The sequence below is a fragment of the Oncorhynchus mykiss genome, chromosome 30, assembly GCF_013265735.2.
Source record: "Oncorhynchus mykiss isolate Arlee chromosome 30, USDA_OmykA_1.1, whole genome shotgun sequence".
NCBI lineage: Eukaryota > Metazoa > Chordata > Actinopteri > Salmoniformes > Salmonidae > Oncorhynchus > Oncorhynchus mykiss.
In genome coordinates this window covers 39,150,115-39,166,792 of record NC_050570.1, presented here as the reverse complement: position 1 = coordinate 39,166,792, position 16,678 = coordinate 39,150,115, and the positions used below count along the sequence as shown (strand labels likewise).

Sequence of the window (16,678 nt, the reverse complement as noted above, 5' to 3'; positions counted from 1 at the left end):
AAATAAATTCATTAAAAATCCTACAAGGTGATTTTCTGGATTTATTTTTCATTTTTCATTTTGTCTGTCATAGTTGAAGTGTACCTATGATGAAAATTACAGGCCTCTCTCATCTTTTTAAGTGGGAGAACTTGCACAATTGGTGGCTGACTAAATACTTTTTTGCCCCAATGTATATATATATATATAAAAAGAGATGCCATGTCTGTCGGCGCCATCTTGGGTAGGGCCTTATAAAACCCATTATTTTGGGGTGTAGTTACCCTTAATTCAAGTGCGCACATAGCAAGCGGCTGTTGTTTAGCAGTGTTTTTGTAGCGGTAGATTAAACAAATACCCACTGGATTAATCAAAAACAAATCATGATATAATTCTGCCAGGTAAGCATAGGCTACTTTGCAGTAAAAATGTAATTGAGAAAGCTTTTGGGAAAGCCTTTCTAACTTCCAGAAGACTGTTTGCATTAGCATCATCACTAACAGCTACACAAAGCGGTAGACGAGTGTGCAGTACACACAGAGACAGGGGCATTCTCATTGCCTCTTCAGAAAGTAGCAGGAAATATGAACCAATGATGCATTCTGTTCATGACTTACAATAAACTTGGAGAAATGTATACATTTCCTATACATTTAGTTGATTCCCTACTAAGGTCAATGTGTTGTTGTTTTTTTATATTGTTGAATTCCGTTTCAATGCCTGGATTGCGCGAGGGCCCACATGATCATATTTGGACCAGAATGAGGCTCTCCACTACCTATTGTTCCTGCAGTGATGATTCACCATCTAATGTTTTCATAATTTATTTGCAGATAATTTCCAAAAAGCCTACCGATAGCCTATGCAAATGAACGTCTCTCTCACCGATGCGAGTCGGTAGGCTACACTAACTAACGAGACACTCAGACCTGCAAACTTCAGCACGGCGGCGGCACCCCAATAGATCGCTAGAAGATGCATATCGTTCATTCTAGCGGGAAAGGGTGCGACAGACTAGCGATTTGAAAGTTTGAAATGAAAAGTAGCCTAGTTAATATAAAGTGGAAAAAGTAGCTGGTCTGTAACGTGTCTCCTACCTTACTACCGATGATGGATCGGACCTCATCGTCAGGGGAGGTGGGTGTGCCAGAGATATCAGGGTTACTGTTGCTAAGGCTACGGGAGCGGTTGAGGTTTAGGCTGGCAGGTCGCTGGGCGGACCTGGCCATGGTGGCATAGTGGACTGAACCACCCAGACCTGGACCTAAGACAAACGCACACATGGAAGAGAAGAAAATAGTAATTATTGCTCCACAACAAATGTAATGGCGATTACAATTTCGATTTTAATAGAAGTAAAACGGGTAAAACAAAAAAATAAATCTAAGGTACCTGGAGAGGGGGAGTTGGGGTCCATGTTAGGCAGGCGGAAGACATAGTATACATAAGAGGAGAGCAGGCTATTTCTGCCGTGCATGTCCTGACTAGTATCCAAGTACTTATGAAGCCGGTTCACTATGGACGCCATCACCTCGAACGACGCCTGGCCCAGGTTCACTACACATACAAACATGGACAACACATTTAGGACCAGATAGTGCAGTCGTTTTATTCAGTGCCAGTTCAATGGCATCACAAATAAATCAAGTTCAAAGGCACATGTTTCAGGTTTGTTCTTAAAATATGAGCACTTTGAATATTTGTGTGTCATTTATGATCTTCCTATTATTGTTAATCATTTGGAAGGTTAGATGACCGACGGAATACAATTATTTAAATGAACTGATTGAAAGGCTACAGTTCCTATGAGCCTGGATGCGGTACCTATCTGTCCTGATATGACGGGCGGCCGCACCACCAGCAGCACCAGCTTGTCCAATAGGAGGTGGAGGAAGCGGACGATGGGCTCCAGCTGGGAGGAGTTCAGCGCGGCGATGCTGGACTTTAACTCCTCCTCCAGGTTGTTCTCCATGATGCGCATGTCTCCTATTCGCACAGGGAACATATGGTCCAGGGCATGGACCAACGCAAAAAACTTATCCAGGTACTGGTCCTGATGGAGGGAGGGAGGGAGGGATGGAAGGAGAAAGAGAGAGAGAGAGAGAAAGAGAGAGAGAAAGAGAGAGAAAGAGAAAGAGAGAAAGAGAAAGAGAGAGAGAGAGAGAAAGAGAGAGAGAGAGAGAGAGAGAGAGAGAGAGAGAGAGAGAGAGAGAGAGAGAGAGAGAGAGAGAGAGAGAGAGAGAGAGAGAGAGATGGGGGGGGATGGGAGAAGTCAGTAACAAAGAAAACCTGGCTTTAATAAAATAAATATTTGAGACTCCACCGCAAAATAGAAGTGCTTGAACTGTGTGCTCTGTGGTAAGAACAACAGACTAGCGGTCGACCGATCATGCTTTTTCAACGGCAATACCAAAAAAAGCAGATATCGATTAAATCAGCACTTTATCAGCATATATATTTATATATTTATCAGCAATGGCAAATGGCTGATTTAATATATATTTGTAATAATGACAATTACAACAATACTGAATTAACACTTATTTTAACTTAATATAATAGATAAATTCAATTTAGTCTCAAATAAATAATGAAACAATATGGTTTAAATAATGCAAAAACAGTGCTGGAGAAGAAAGTAAAAGTGTAATATGTGCCATGAAAAAAAGTGAATGTTTAAGTTCCTTGCTCAAAACATGAGAACATATGAAAGCTGGTGGTTCCTTTTAACATGAGTCTTCACTATTCCCAGTTAATATTATAGGAATTATATGACTATTTCTCTCTATACCATTTGTATTTCAAATACCTTTGACTAATGGATGTTCTTATAGGCACTACAATATTGCCAGCCTAATCTCGGGAGTTAATAGGCTTGAAGTCATAAACAGCACTGTGCTTCAAGCATTGTGAAGAGCAGCTGGCAAACGCAGGAAAGTGCTGTTTGAATGAATGCTTACGAGCCTGCTGCTGCCTATCACCGCTCAGTCAGACTGCTCTATCAAATATCAAATCATAGACTTAATTATAATATAATAACACACAGAAATACTAGCCTTAGGGCTTTAATGTGGTCAAATCCAAAAACTATCATTTAGAAAACAAAACGTTTATGCTTTCAGTGAAATACGGAACCATTCCATATTTTATCGAATGGGTGGCAACCCTAAGTCTAAATATTGATGTTACATTGCACAACCTTCAATGTTATGTCATAATTAGAAAATGTTGGTTGTGGTAGGCTATACCTGTGTGTGGACAGTGGAAACGGATGTCACTTCAACGTTGAAAACACCTCTGTGGTTATCCACCCATTTCATCCCAGGTAGAGGAACATCAGGGGAGAGAACAGAGTAGGACTGAGGAGGTTTCTCCAGAGACACAGGCAGACAGAAGTTTCCTGTACGCAGACGACCGTTCTGCAGCATAGGAATCCACTAAGGAGAGAGAAGGAGAGAAATACAGATGATTAGGGCCTGAAAAGCAAAAGGCATGTGCGTGTGTGTGGTGCGTGTGAAACGGTGTGTGTGCATTTGCATGCACACACACACACACACGCGTGTGACATGCCCGTGCACATGTGCGCATGCGTTTGTGCATATGTGCGCACATATGCATACATGTGCAGTAGTTACCGTGTATCCCACGGGGGTCTCCAGAGGGGTGTTCTGTTTCTGCTGGCAGCTAACATGGTAGAAAGTGAACAGGATGTGGTGGTGGTCAGTCAGAGAAGCCGGCAGCTTGATCTTCACCTCATCATGGAAGTCTGGGGACCTGGGGGAAACACAACAACCATTACGCACAGAGTTGATTTAATGGTTGGTTAGGGCTTCATAAGAAATAAACGTCTGGGAAAGACTGGGGTCGTATAGGAATAGACATCTAAAAGGAGTATGGAGAAGTCCGAGGATCTGAGAAGCACATCAGCCATTACAGAGTCCTGGTCAGTTAGGGCTGTAAAAGGAACAGGAATAAGCATCTAAATGTCACGGTTGGTTAGGGCAGAGGTTTATAGGAATAAACAACACACTAAAGACTCCAAAGACAGAAGCAAGGGGTTAATAGCTATAGAAAAAAAAACATCTAAATTAGTACAGAGCAAGCCTTTTTCTCATGGAGAAGACAAAATAGATTGTTTGTGGATAAAGGGTAGAAACATCCTTTGGAGCGAAGAAGCCTGAGCAACCTTTCCCCCTAATGGAAAATATAACATTATTGGACAGGCCGAGGGAATTAAACCCCAAACATCCAAAGGTGAAACCTTTCCAAATCTGTGATAATAAAAAAAAATTATAGTTAACTATGTTAAACCTTAACACTAGAAAAGCCAGGAGCGTCATATGGACGCAAAACGAATGTACATGTTTTGTTACTCTGCCATTTTTAAATTAGTGTCCTCCATGTCCTTGACTTTTCCTAAATAGATCTTTAATACACATTGTCAACATCTTAATATCACAAAACAGAATTTGTGTTATAAGCAGTTAAGAGGACATGTCATTCCCACTCCCCTTTCACTGACGACCGAACAGCAAGTGTTGACAAGTTTATAAAAAGGTGTTGAACTGAGTGAATAAAGTCAATCTCCTATATCCCTTTGCCATTCATAGACCATATAACGTAGTTGCAGAGGCAAGACAAAGTATGTGTGAACCCTTTGGAATTACCTGGATTTCTGCATAAATTGGTCATCAAATTTCTTCATCTAAGTCACAACAATAGACAAACATAGTGTGCTTGAACTAATAACACACAACTGATTGCATTTTTCTTGTCTAGATTGAATACATCATTTAAACATTCACAGTGTAGGTTGGGGAAAGTATGTGAACCCCTAGGCCAGTGGTCACCAAACGGTCGATGGCGATCAACCTGTTGATCTCCAAGGCATTTCTAGTCAATCGCCAAACATTTCTGTAAAAAAAAAAAAAAAAAAAAACGATTAAGCCTTGTTTTCTTATTTTTATTCGTCTTGGGCTGTTGGTGGTAGGTGCAGCCAATTCAACTGCCCTGCTCGCCGGGTAGGCAAACTGTTGCCATTTCATGTGTCTGAAGGTACAAGCTCTGCCTTCCCGGCGGGCCCGGAGAGGAAATCAAGTGCCACTATTGGCCTACCGTTGGCCAATCAGATTGCTCAGATGACCGAGTCTGCAGTAACGCAGCAGGCATGAAACAAAGCTACGGCAAAAATTGATACTGTGAGATTTCAAAACATTTAAAACCATGACCAGAGAGAGACTGTCAACGAATATGTCAAAGAGCTGCTGTTTTTATGAGTGAGTTCATGTTTAAGTTCATACTCAGCACTGTCAACACTTTATACTCAACACTTTTTTACCCCATAAAATGCACGTTCTTCCTATTTCCACTCAGCGCTACAACAAGCAGTGCAGCAGTAATGAATGAGGAGGAAAGTGTATATATAGGCTTGCGTTGTTATTATTAGCAGCTTGGGTCTTTTTCAATATCAAGGAATATTTCACTTTCTCTGTTCATAGGAGAAACAACATGAATTTGTCCATGAGACAGAAGTAATGCGATGTGACTCGAGTTTCGCCATCAGCTGGAAGACGGTGTCTCTTTTTGGTCAGTGTGAGTGGAGGAAAGGGAGAGCGGAGGGATGTTGAGAGACGGATCCCTCAGTCTGCTGCTCTCTCCCTCCACTGAGACTGACCATCAGATGCAGGCACCATCAGCCCAGTAAAATAAAAAGCAAATTATTTTAATGTGTGCTCACTCAGCTGTTCCTCACAAGTAATACAACAATGGATTGCTTACCGGTGTGATCATATAGCCTACCACAAATGTTGAAATATAATTTTAAAAAATGTCCAGAACAACAATGCATTGGCAGGTAAATTCAAGCAGCCAGTATGCAGTGATATTGCATTGGGCCTATTGCTTACTACACAAACCTCATTGCTACAGTACTGTTTTTCACTGGTTAATGTTGCATAGACTTACATTTTTTAAGTCATGTTAATAAAAACAATCAGAGCGGTAGATCTCGGCATGCATTTTGACTCAGAAAGTGATCTTGACTCAGAAAAGGTTGGTGGCCACTGCCCTAGTCTAATGACTTCTCCAAAAGCTAATTGGGAGTCAGGAATCAGCTAACATGGAGTCCAATCAATGAGATGAGATTAGAGATGTTGGTTAGAGCTGCCTTGCCCGATAAAAAAAAAAACTCACACTAAAGAAGAATGGTGTTCATGGGAGGACACCACGGGAGACGACACTGTTGTCCAAAAAAAACATTGCTGCACGTTTGAAGTTTGCGAAAGTGCACCTGGATGTTGCAGGTGCAAAATATTCTGTGAACAGATGAAACTACAGTGGAGTTGTTTGGAAGGAACACACAACACTATGTGTGGATGGGAAAAAAGAACAGCACACCAACATCAAAACCTCATCCCAACTGTAAAGTATGGTGGACGGAGCATTATGGTTTGGGGCTGCTTTGCTGCCTCAGGGCCTGGGTAGCGTACACTCGCCGACAGAAAAACGAATTCAAGTTTATCAAGACATTTTGCAGGAGAATGTTAGGCTCTGTCCACCAATTGCAGCTCAACAATGTAGAAAATAGTACAAATAAAGAAAAACCCTTGAATGAGTAGGTGTCCAAACTTTTGAATGGTTCTGTGTATATTTCTTTTAAGAAAGGGCCTAAGCACACTTCATACAAAATGGAAACATCAGTGAATTGTCTGAGAGCTGGATCTGAGTCCCTCACCTGTTATGATACACTACAGCAGTGTATGCTTCTTTGGCGTAGTCTACACAGCTAGACTTGCCAAAAATCACCTGGGGAAGAGAGAGATGAGAAAGAAACTTAGATGAAGAACAGCATACAGGGGTTGAATTACAGAGGACCAGAGGAAGAGAGGCAACATACAGTGGACATTAGACTTATGTTTGTCTGCATGTGTTAAAATTATGTGTTTAGTGACAGAGCTCAAATATACTTGAACACCATTCTTCACAATCCATTTCCAATAAATCAGTCTAGGATTGTGCAGCAGTACCTGTTAAAGCACCAAAATACACTAATAACCCTAAAATGAATTCTCGTGGGAGGGTGAGCTAAGAATAATTATTGTGGGTGGGCTAAGAAGCATTCTCGTGTGTGTGTGTGTGTGTGTGTGTGTGTCATTGTTACCGGCATTGCGTTGTTGGGGTCCTCCCCGTTCATGAACTGCACTTTCACTGTGATGTTCCGGGCGGAGCCTTGACGGTTGGCAAAGTTCAGGCTGTGTGGGTTCACATACAGCAGGTTCCTGGAACACACATATACAGACACGCATTCCCATCGTGAAACCAAACCACCTTCCCGTCAAACAGTAACACATGAACTCAACTGACATAGCAGCACCGTTGATACTGTATGTATCAACAGCTCCGAGTGAATTTCACAACATTGTCCCCTCTCCATTTTCCTTAGGACATTTACATACCTCCTACATATAATGTACTGAATATAACACATGTACAGTACTATCAATAGGTCAGTGACTGGAGTGACTAAGGCCATCAGGGTAGGCCTCTGTGGCCACTGACTGGTGGAAAAGGGAGGCTCGTCCTGTCAATCACTCTGGATCCACAGCAACTAAATCCTCTGCTGGGCTGGATTGGTGGTTGTGTGGGGGGGTGGGGGGCAACATTTGCCTTACTGCACCACTGCTGGGGGAAGGTGCAATAATGCCATGGCCAACTGCGCATGTTCAATTCCGTCAAAGAGGTATAATGTTCATCATCGATGATAGATATGTAAAATGGAAAGTTATTTGACACTTTTTTTAAAAAAAATTTTAAGTGTCTATAGTGGCAATTGGACAATATTGTGGTAGCCAATAGGTTGATGTTTAAAAAAAGCCCTCCTCTCTTCTCCACAGGCAGTAAGCAGCGGAGCTTCAGTTAACACTAGAAAGGCAGAGTGTGTCATAATGACGCAAACCAATTTAAAAAATGTATTACTTTGCCATTTTTTAAGTTAAATCATGGTATAAAGTATAATGCCATTATTGCGTTTGTGCTGATTGGCACACTTGGCACTTAAACGGATGTGTAGGCTACTGATATTTTCTTTATTTGACCGGGGGTCTTGGTGGTTTGGGTATTTTTATTTGTTTTGTTATAAAAAATAAGCTTTTATTCTGTTCCAACATACATTATTTTTGTTTCATAGTTGTAACAAAGACACTCCATGAATAGCATTTATTTTACACTTGAAACTGTGGTTTTAGTGTTTATTTTTACATATAACCTACAGTAACAAACAAATTAACATGCTACGTTATTTAAAAAAATAAATAATTATGGAGGTCCCTTTATTTGGATAGTCCATCTGTAGATACTATACAGATGGTTATACTATCAATAAACTATCTATATATAAACAACTGCTTGCTAAGTTACGGTTAGATTTAGAATAAGGTTAAGGGTTAAGGTTAGGTTAAGGGTTAATTTACAGTTGGGACATGGGTTGGGGTTAGGTCAAGGGTTAGTAGATAGTATGTAGATAGTTGAAATGGACTAACTATCAGTTCCATCTGTAAATGCATTACAATCCAATCCAAATAAGGTGGTACCAATTTTTCGTATTCTAATGTTACCTAAGACCTTCATAAACACAACCAAACATTATTTTATTTTTTTACAATAGCATATATTTAATCTATTTATTAGACTATTAGAATGTTGAAAAGATATGTCATTGCCACGAAGGGAGGTCCAATGAGGCCAGGCTTTTCTAGTGCTAACAAGCTGGACACGCACGCTTTAGGGTTCCCAGGGTTATGACCCCAGAACGTCCGAGGCAGCCGCAGTGCAGTGGCCTGACCACATTGACGTAGATTCCGCCGCAGGGGAGGTCCCCCTAGGACCACAGCTGTGACGACAAACAGGCTGAAACCGTGGGAATCCCTGATCCTTTCTCTCTCGGTTCATCTCCCTCACTCACGCTCTATCTATCTAATTTCCTCTCCCTTCGTTCCTCCCTCCTCCTTTCCCTGTCTAGTAGCTGTGTCTCTCCGTGAAGGCGAAGAGCTGGATGCTTTTTTTTTTTTTTTTGATCGGCTTTATTGTTCTTTGAGGCACCCATGGTGATTTTTGAATGATGTCATTGCATTGCAATAACCCCCAGGAAAAAAAAAACCATTCTCACATATACGGACCAGATACAGCTCCCTTTTCAGCACGGGGCCAATTCTCTCCTATTGGTCCTTCAGCCTCAACAGATTCATCTCAGGTTAATCAATTATTTGACTCAGAGTAGCTGCATAACCAAACCAAGCCTAAGCACTATTTCAGAGTCACACAGTCAACACTCGTCCTCCCACTGTAGGCCTACTACATGTCCCAATGTGAATACTGTACCCTGTTTGTGCTCCCCACAGATTTAGAAAGGATAACATATAGGGAGTAAGGAATCATGTAGCCAGTTGTGTTTGTTCAGAAACCCATATTTACTAAGGACATATTGCAGCCAGAGACTCTGTACTGTATGAACAAATAGCCAGCGTATCTGCATTTGCTATGAACATTGCTATGTACTAGAGCAGGGATGGGTAACTTTGATGGGGGTGGGGGCCACCAAAAAAATCTGAACTCATCATGGGATACTACACATTTTGCCATGGGACGGAGAGAAATTTTAGTTTTTAGTAAGATATTTGAGTGAGACTGACTAACAAAATCAATGGGGGCCACCCGGCCTGTAATTCGACCATGATAATAAGTTTAGATAGCTGGCCGCTAAACTAACTTAGTAATCTAAAATAAATTGGTTAGCATGGGCTAATTGACTGACTATCAGTGACTGACATAAGAGAAAAACTGCTGATGCACAAACACATTTCAAAATAGGGGGGGGGGGGGGGGGGGGGGGGTGATCCAAGGGCCTTGAAAATGGGGGCCATCAGTTGCCCATCCCTGCACTAGAGTTACCCGCGTCTGTAACGGCATGGTGAGTTTTGTCATGCATTTACAGGTAACACAAATGCTAAAGCAACTTCTGACAAAGGAGACGCTAACTACCTCCCCACAATGTGCCTCTGTTGAAGGGAAGTTGCTGTCCATCACCATTTCCTCATTATGTATTGGCGTTTCATTTGAAACTTTTGGGGACCCCAAAATAAAGTATAACCATCGTTTTTCAGTTGGACAAACAATCCTAAAGAGGCAAAAAGTTGCTAAAAAGTCCTAGTGGCCCCCCCCAAAATCTCTGCCCCCACCCACACACCTCTCCACCCAATAAAACATAGAGCAGGACTAATATGATTTAGAGTCACTGAACCATCATTGAAACATGTTGTCGAGACAGTTTGACCAACATCTCAAAGTAGTCAGATTATTGGTAGCATTAAAATAATCTTGGCTAAGTAGGAGAAACAAAAGATGCTCACAAAGTGAGCACGGTCAGATTGCAGAACTAGAATAGTCAAATATGGCAACAAAATGAGTTCACAGTCGTCTACATGTAGCACATTATTCTCCCCCAATGCAAACACCATAGCATTGATGACATCCACCTGCCTCTCTCAGTACATACAGCACACCTCATCTAGACCCAGCGAGAGGGACCTGAGAGAGTGATGCTGGGCTGATTCAGCAGGACGTTAAATCAAACCCATAGACAACAATTGTGTGACATATTATGAAACATGGTGAGGTGTGGCTGCTATAAGGTGAGATTGATAGGGACAAATGAGCCATCATCTGATGGCCTTCCACTGTTGGCTTTCTGCTGATCAGCTAAAGCAGTGTACTGCAGATGGAGGCTGGGTAGGGTGTGGTGGGGGATTTGGGAGGTTAAGGGGGGGGCTGTTGTGCTAAAGGGGTGTATTTGCTATTCGCTCACTGCAGTGATTTGTTTGTTTATGAAGGGAGGGGGTTGAGGGGGCCGCCGAGGGGATTTCAGGGGGCCCAGTAGCTCAAGCATAACAGGGCTTAATGATCAACTAACCTACCCTTCCCTCGCTGGACTGGGGTATATAACACAGGCCTGCCTGCCTGCTGCTCTCACATCTTTCTAGCAGAGTGACAGAGAGAGGGAGAGGGAGAGAGAGAAAGAGTAAGAGGTGTACAGACAGCCGGAGAGTGAAAGTAGGGCAGCGGAGGAAGAACAGAGAGAGAGACTACTTCTTGCTATTCCACGATTGCTGAGAGAGATTTGACCATGAAGCTCTTCTGCCTCTTGTTTCTGCTGGGTGTGTCTACAGTTCAAGCAGCTCATCAGGATACCTCCAGGGTCTACCCCACTGTACCCTCTCAACTCCAGCCCCAGACGCAGCCTCCAGCCGAGGCCAAGTCCCGCTTTGCCATGCTGGACGATGTCCGTCTCCTTGCCAACGGCTTGCTCCAACTGGGTCAGAGCCTCAGGGAGTTTGTCCACAAGACCAAGGCCCAGATCAACGACATCTTCCAAAAACTCAACATCTTTGACCGCTCTTTCTACCAGCTCTCTGTGGTCACCTCTGAGATAAAGGAGGAAGAGGAGGAGCTGAAGAAGACCACCACATTCCTCAAGGCCAACAACGAGGAGATCCGGAACCTGTCACTGGAGATCAACTCCAAGATCAACAGTATCCTGCAAGAGAGGAGCCAGCTGCAGAGTAAAGTAGGAGGGCTGGAGGAGAAACTGAAGGGACTGTCGGAGAGCATGATGCCCGCAGAGCAGCTCTACGAGATCAAGTCACTCAAGGTACACTGCTGACCTTCACTCATATTAAATCAGTACTGAGATTTATGACTTATTTTGTTTCAATGTGAAATGTCTTTGTTCTAGAATATAAGATTCAGTGTTTCTGGCACACATATTCAACATATACAATTCCTACTGAATATTGCATCAAATTTTATTTTGCTGAATTAATTGAGAAGTTTAAGTTAATGAAAACATACCTTTTTAATGAGTAGTAATGATTTCAATTTCAAGTTATGCCATTGGGAAATGTATTTTAATGTGAGCATTAACGAGACAGTGTTAACTGGTCTGTTTCAGGATGTGATTGCGGCTCAGGAGAGGACCATCACGGACCTGCTGAAAGCTGTGAGGGAGCAGCACGAACAGCTCAACCACCAAAAAACTAAGATCAGGACTCTGGAGGAAAAGGTACACATCTCTGTTGCTTTAAAGAGATAATCGAATTGTATACAGTAGACCAAAAGGTAATGGCCATTTCTTTCATCCCTGTTCAATCAGTGTATAAAAAAGGCCACTAAAAACATTTAAATAGACAACACCATACCGTTTTTAACTTTGCCTGCTATTCCAGATCAGCATTGACAATTTCCAGGACACAACTGACAAAGTTGCGGATTCCAACTCAGAGACGCCAGACATGTTTGAATACCTGACAGGCGACTCCATTGGTCCGGACACGGACCTATCCATGGACTGCAGTGATCTGTTCAACAGAGGAGAGAGAAACAGCGGGGTGTACTCTATCAAGCCAAACCAGTCTGAGCCTTTCAATGTGTTCTGTGAACTGACCTCAGGTAAGACACAATCCCGTGTCAAATTCTCAACCAACTATGTGACAGTAATGTGTCAAGCCATTTCTTTGCATTACATACAAGCGTTAGCAGTTGATGTTACTCTTCAAAAACACAAACCCCAAAGCAAATCAGGAGGAGGAAAATAGGTTTATTCACCAAAGAGAACAAATCACGCAGGGAGGTAGATAGTAGGTATTCATGCTCCCTCATCCTCAGTGATTCTCTCCACAGAACAAAGCAATTTATAACCCCCCCCTCCCACACTAGCCTGTGGCTGACAAATTAGAATTCCTTGCAGTACAACCAAATAACAAGTATCCTGCTCCAGACTCAATGTAGAGATGATTCAGACCAATGAAAACAGCTAAAGTAGCTATGAGTTCAGGACTGACAATTCTAACAGATTCTAAACAGATGTTGAACTGAAAAACATCTATTTCCATTGATTGTTAATTCTAGGCCTCTGGTCCTCTGCGTTGTGTATACATCTTTGACATATTCTTACAGAAGTCTAAATGGTCTAGACAAAACAGACAAGCAGAAACGAGTCTATAGGAAACAGGGTCATACAGGCTATCAGAAGGAAATAAGCGCTTCCTACGAGTTTCCATAATCAGTCTAGAGAAAGGAACTGGATTTTGTTGTTGCTGTGTTTCTCTGTCCATGTATTGACTACATGTCCCATCTCCCATATCGACAGGAGGAGGATCAACAGTCATCCAGAGCAGGGAGGACGGGTCTGTGGATTTTGACCAGGCATGGGAGAAGTATGAGAACGGATTTGGGGATCTGGAAAGTTAGTTTGTCTTATTTCTTTCTATCAGTAAATTTTGTCAGTGGTGTGGACAGTAGAGCCCGACCGATACGTTTTTGTTGGGGTTCGATACAGATTCCGATTTCTGGAGGGAAAAAACATACAGATACTGATATATCTGCCGATATACTGTTTTACTGCGGGGAAATGAAAGTGTCATTTTCCCCACTGAATTCTCATAAATCGCCATCCAAATGAGCAATTGTCCAATCTCTAGGCTTCAAATGTTGATTAAATACATTGTGACAACAATGACATGAGAATGGCCGCAAGTGTTCAGATAAGCATTCAACTTTTTTCATCCTATTCATCCTATTTATTGTGTGTCGGTTATCGTTGGACTAGCGATAAAAAGGCCAATATCGGCCGATAATATCGTTGAACCAATATATCAGTCGGGATCTAGTAGACAGTCAATACATCTCTATCCATAATGAACAAAAAAAACAAATGAAACCTTTATGGCTCAATTCAACTCAGCGGCAAGCACCCATACCTGATACTCTACAAAGGCCTGTAGGCATTCATAAAGCAGGAAACAGCCAATACAGCCACACTCCACCACTCTTAAGTACTTCCTGAAGGAACAGCGGACAGGAAACAGTTATTGTAAATTAGCTTATCAGGCACCCTTTGACAGATTGACTTCCTCCATTGTCTGACTAGACAAAGCAATAGCTGCACTTAACTTCAGCCAGGCTTGGACCCCAGGTCATAGGCATATAATCCTACTGCATTCCAACAGGTCCTTTACGAGCGTAATTATGTCATCACACCCATGACTACAGTATGCAGCCAGGGGCTAGGGAAAATAGTATTGAGTGTCAGAACTTGGCCCACACTATTTAACACGGGTTATGGGCCATGGCATACAGAACAAAACAAAGTAGCTAGGCCTACAGTATAGAATCTGAACTAGCTTTATGACCATTTGATGGCTTTGTATGTGTTTGTGATCTGTTAAAGTAGAGTTCTGACATTTGTGTGTGATCTGTGTTACTATAGAAGGGTTCTAACAGAATGTGTGCGTTCTCTGTGTTATCATAGGACAGCTCTGAGAGAATATGTGTTTTATCTGTGTGTTGTAGCTCTATGGCCATTCAATTACATTTGTGTGTGCTATCGGTGTTATTGTAGGAGAGTTCTGGCTGGGCCTGAGGAAGATCCACAGCCTTGCTGGTCAGGGTGAATCTATCCTGCGTATTGAGCTGGAGGACTGGAAGGAGGAGAGGAGGTCTGTAGAGTACCAGTTCACCATGGAGGGACCCCAGGCCCACTACACCCTCCACCTCACCCACCTGTCTGGTGATCTGCCCGATGCCATGGGCAACCACAGTGGCATGAGGTTCTCAACCAAGGACAGAGACAACGACAACCACCAGGACTCCAACTGCGCCAAAAACTACACAGGTATGCATTGATCACACACCTGATGCAACTACAGGTACTGACTACACACTTGGTACAGGTTCACAGCACTGTCTGGTACCATACACCTGTTAAAGACATTTCCAAGCAGGCAGCACAGATATTGACTATGGGTTCTAGACTTGTTATATAATTTAACCCATTTCTGGCAGGTGGCTGGTGGTTCAATGCCTGTGGTGACACCAACCTGAACGGCAGGTACATGTGGCTGAGGTCAAAGGGTCGTTCCATGAGGAGGAAAGGAATCCAGTGGAAACCTATGGGGACCTCCTACTCCCTCAAGACCACCAAGATCTCCATACGGCCCGCCTCACCCGCCCCCCTCACCTCAAGTCCCCCTTAACCTCGTCCCCACCTACATTACACCTCGTTGGTACGGCAACAACAAATACACCCCCTCTCGCCGTAACCTTCCACTTACCCACCCTCGCATTACACATTGTTGGCATGGTAGCAACAGATAGAGAAGCTGTTGACAGTAGAAAAAAAGTCTGCCGCCAATAACAGCCAGCCAACAATTTTGTATGACAGAGAAAATAAGCTGATTCGTCAGAATGATGCAATAGCAGTCAGCCGGTCAATGACCTCACAATTTGTTCCAGATACACATATAGAGTTGGGTAATCAGTTTTATAAGAGCCAAGTTTTGGTTTGGATGGAATGTCAGATGATTCAACACTGTCTGCCCTGGTCTGCAACACATCCCAGCACTGAGAAGTTAGGCTACCTTCAATGGGTGAATAAAAAATAAAAAATCAATTAGGTAATTATGTAACTGACAGAACACTCTGCTTTAGATAAGTTACTACTCATTATGTTAAATGAATGAACTGCATGTGACAAAGACATCATCCTCAGGCATGTCCTTATCCACTGATTTATCACTCTATATTGTATTTCTGCACATTCAGTGGCTGTTGCTGAATGTACCAAATATTCACACATAAGTAGACAAAATATCAAAATGATGCATAGATCTTCAAATGTATATGAGCTTAGTGTTTTCACCATCTTTTTAAAAACTTTATACTGTATTTAAAACAATTTTGATAATGTTCTATTAAATGTGCTGCCAGGGTAGTTGACGTCAGGTCATTTAGATTGGTCATATTGACTCTCGTCTCCTGCCAACTCGTATCTTTCTGCTGCATTTAAAACGGCTGCTACTTACTGTACATATGTTATGTTTCTTACTAATTATTGCTGAGCGATTAAATAAAATGTAGTTCTTTCCCCCATTATTAAACTAATTGACCGACGTTGGTTCAATTACTTGAATTCAATTTCATGTTGTTTTTGTCAGCTCAACACGCCGTTCCTCTAGAGAAATAAAAACAAAGAGAGAAATCAGATCAAGAACGAACTGAAATGCTAAAGAAAGTTTTTCAATAGAACAATATTTAACCTAGTTCAGCGCATAAATGGTAATTAACTACAATGCCCATAATCCATCGCGCCTGTACTGCCTTCCATACCGACAAAAGGGATAGAGACAGTTTGAGAGGTAGCTCTACCCGATTGACAGTTGTAGTATTTGGTAATTAGCAGTCTTGGAAATATTTTTTTTCATACAGCATAGGCAGCTAGCTACTAGCTTAGCTAAATAGCATAACTCATTGGAGAGAACTTCAGATGGTTGTCTGACTGGCTGCTACTGCCTGAGCAGAGCTTAGATGAGATGAGATGACTAACAAATTAAATAGAATAAAAAGTAATAAGACAATGGAATGTTTCCAATATTTTGGCATTTGGATGTTCTCAATATTTGGCTTTGGAATATTTATTAAAAAGCTCTAAAATCATTTTAAGGCAAACATTCAATGTTTTTTTTTTGTTTTTGTTTTTTTTACCAAAATTGAGCAATAAAATAAATTACAAATAAAGACTAATCGCTCAGCACTATTACTTATCAGAGAGGCTCTGGTAAAATAATGTATATTTATAATAACAAATAAAACC

The 16,678-nt window shown here is 42.0% G+C and overlaps 2 protein-coding genes across 19 annotated transcripts in view; one reads left to right on the top strand and one right to left on the bottom strand.

Annotated features, from left to right (window-relative positions):
• LOC110521001 (dedicator of cytokinesis protein 7) overlaps window positions 1-16,678 on the bottom strand; it is an 84,928-nt gene that overhangs the window by 35,619 nt on the left and 32,631 nt on the right. For 17 of the 18 annotated variants that reach the window (XR_005040939.1, XR_005040937.1, XR_005040938.1 and 14 more), the window contains 7 exons: window positions 7,139-7,256; window positions 6,713-6,783; window positions 3,615-3,753; window positions 3,228-3,416; window positions 1,804-2,032; window positions 1,372-1,536; window positions 1,077-1,243 (listed from right to left, as the gene is read on the bottom strand). Coding sequence is in view for 15 of the 18 variants with exons in the window: in XM_036969136.1 (XP_036825031.1) it covers window positions 1,077-1,243; window positions 1,372-1,536; window positions 1,804-2,032; window positions 3,228-3,416; window positions 3,615-3,753; window positions 6,713-6,783; window positions 7,139-7,256 (1,078 nt within the window). In the remaining 3 variants the exon portion in view is untranslated. Of the gene's footprint in view, window positions 1-1,076; window positions 1,244-1,371; window positions 1,537-1,803; window positions 2,033-3,227; window positions 3,417-3,614; window positions 3,754-3,787; window positions 4,894-6,712; window positions 6,784-7,138; window positions 7,257-16,678 lie in introns of those variants that run through there. The other variant, XM_036969149.1, reaches the window with a different exon arrangement.
• Window positions 10,993-16,088, top strand: LOC110521809 (angiopoietin-related protein 3). The gene is made up of 6 exons (XM_021599686.2): window positions 10,993-11,680; window positions 11,981-12,091; window positions 12,255-12,477; window positions 13,178-13,273; window positions 14,429-14,701; window positions 14,872-16,088. The coding sequence occupies exons 1-6, from the start codon at window positions 11,156-11,158 to the stop codon at window positions 15,060-15,062; spliced, it is 1,419 nt and encodes a 472-aa protein (XP_021455361.2). The 5' UTR covers window positions 10,993-11,155; the 3' UTR covers window positions 15,063-16,088.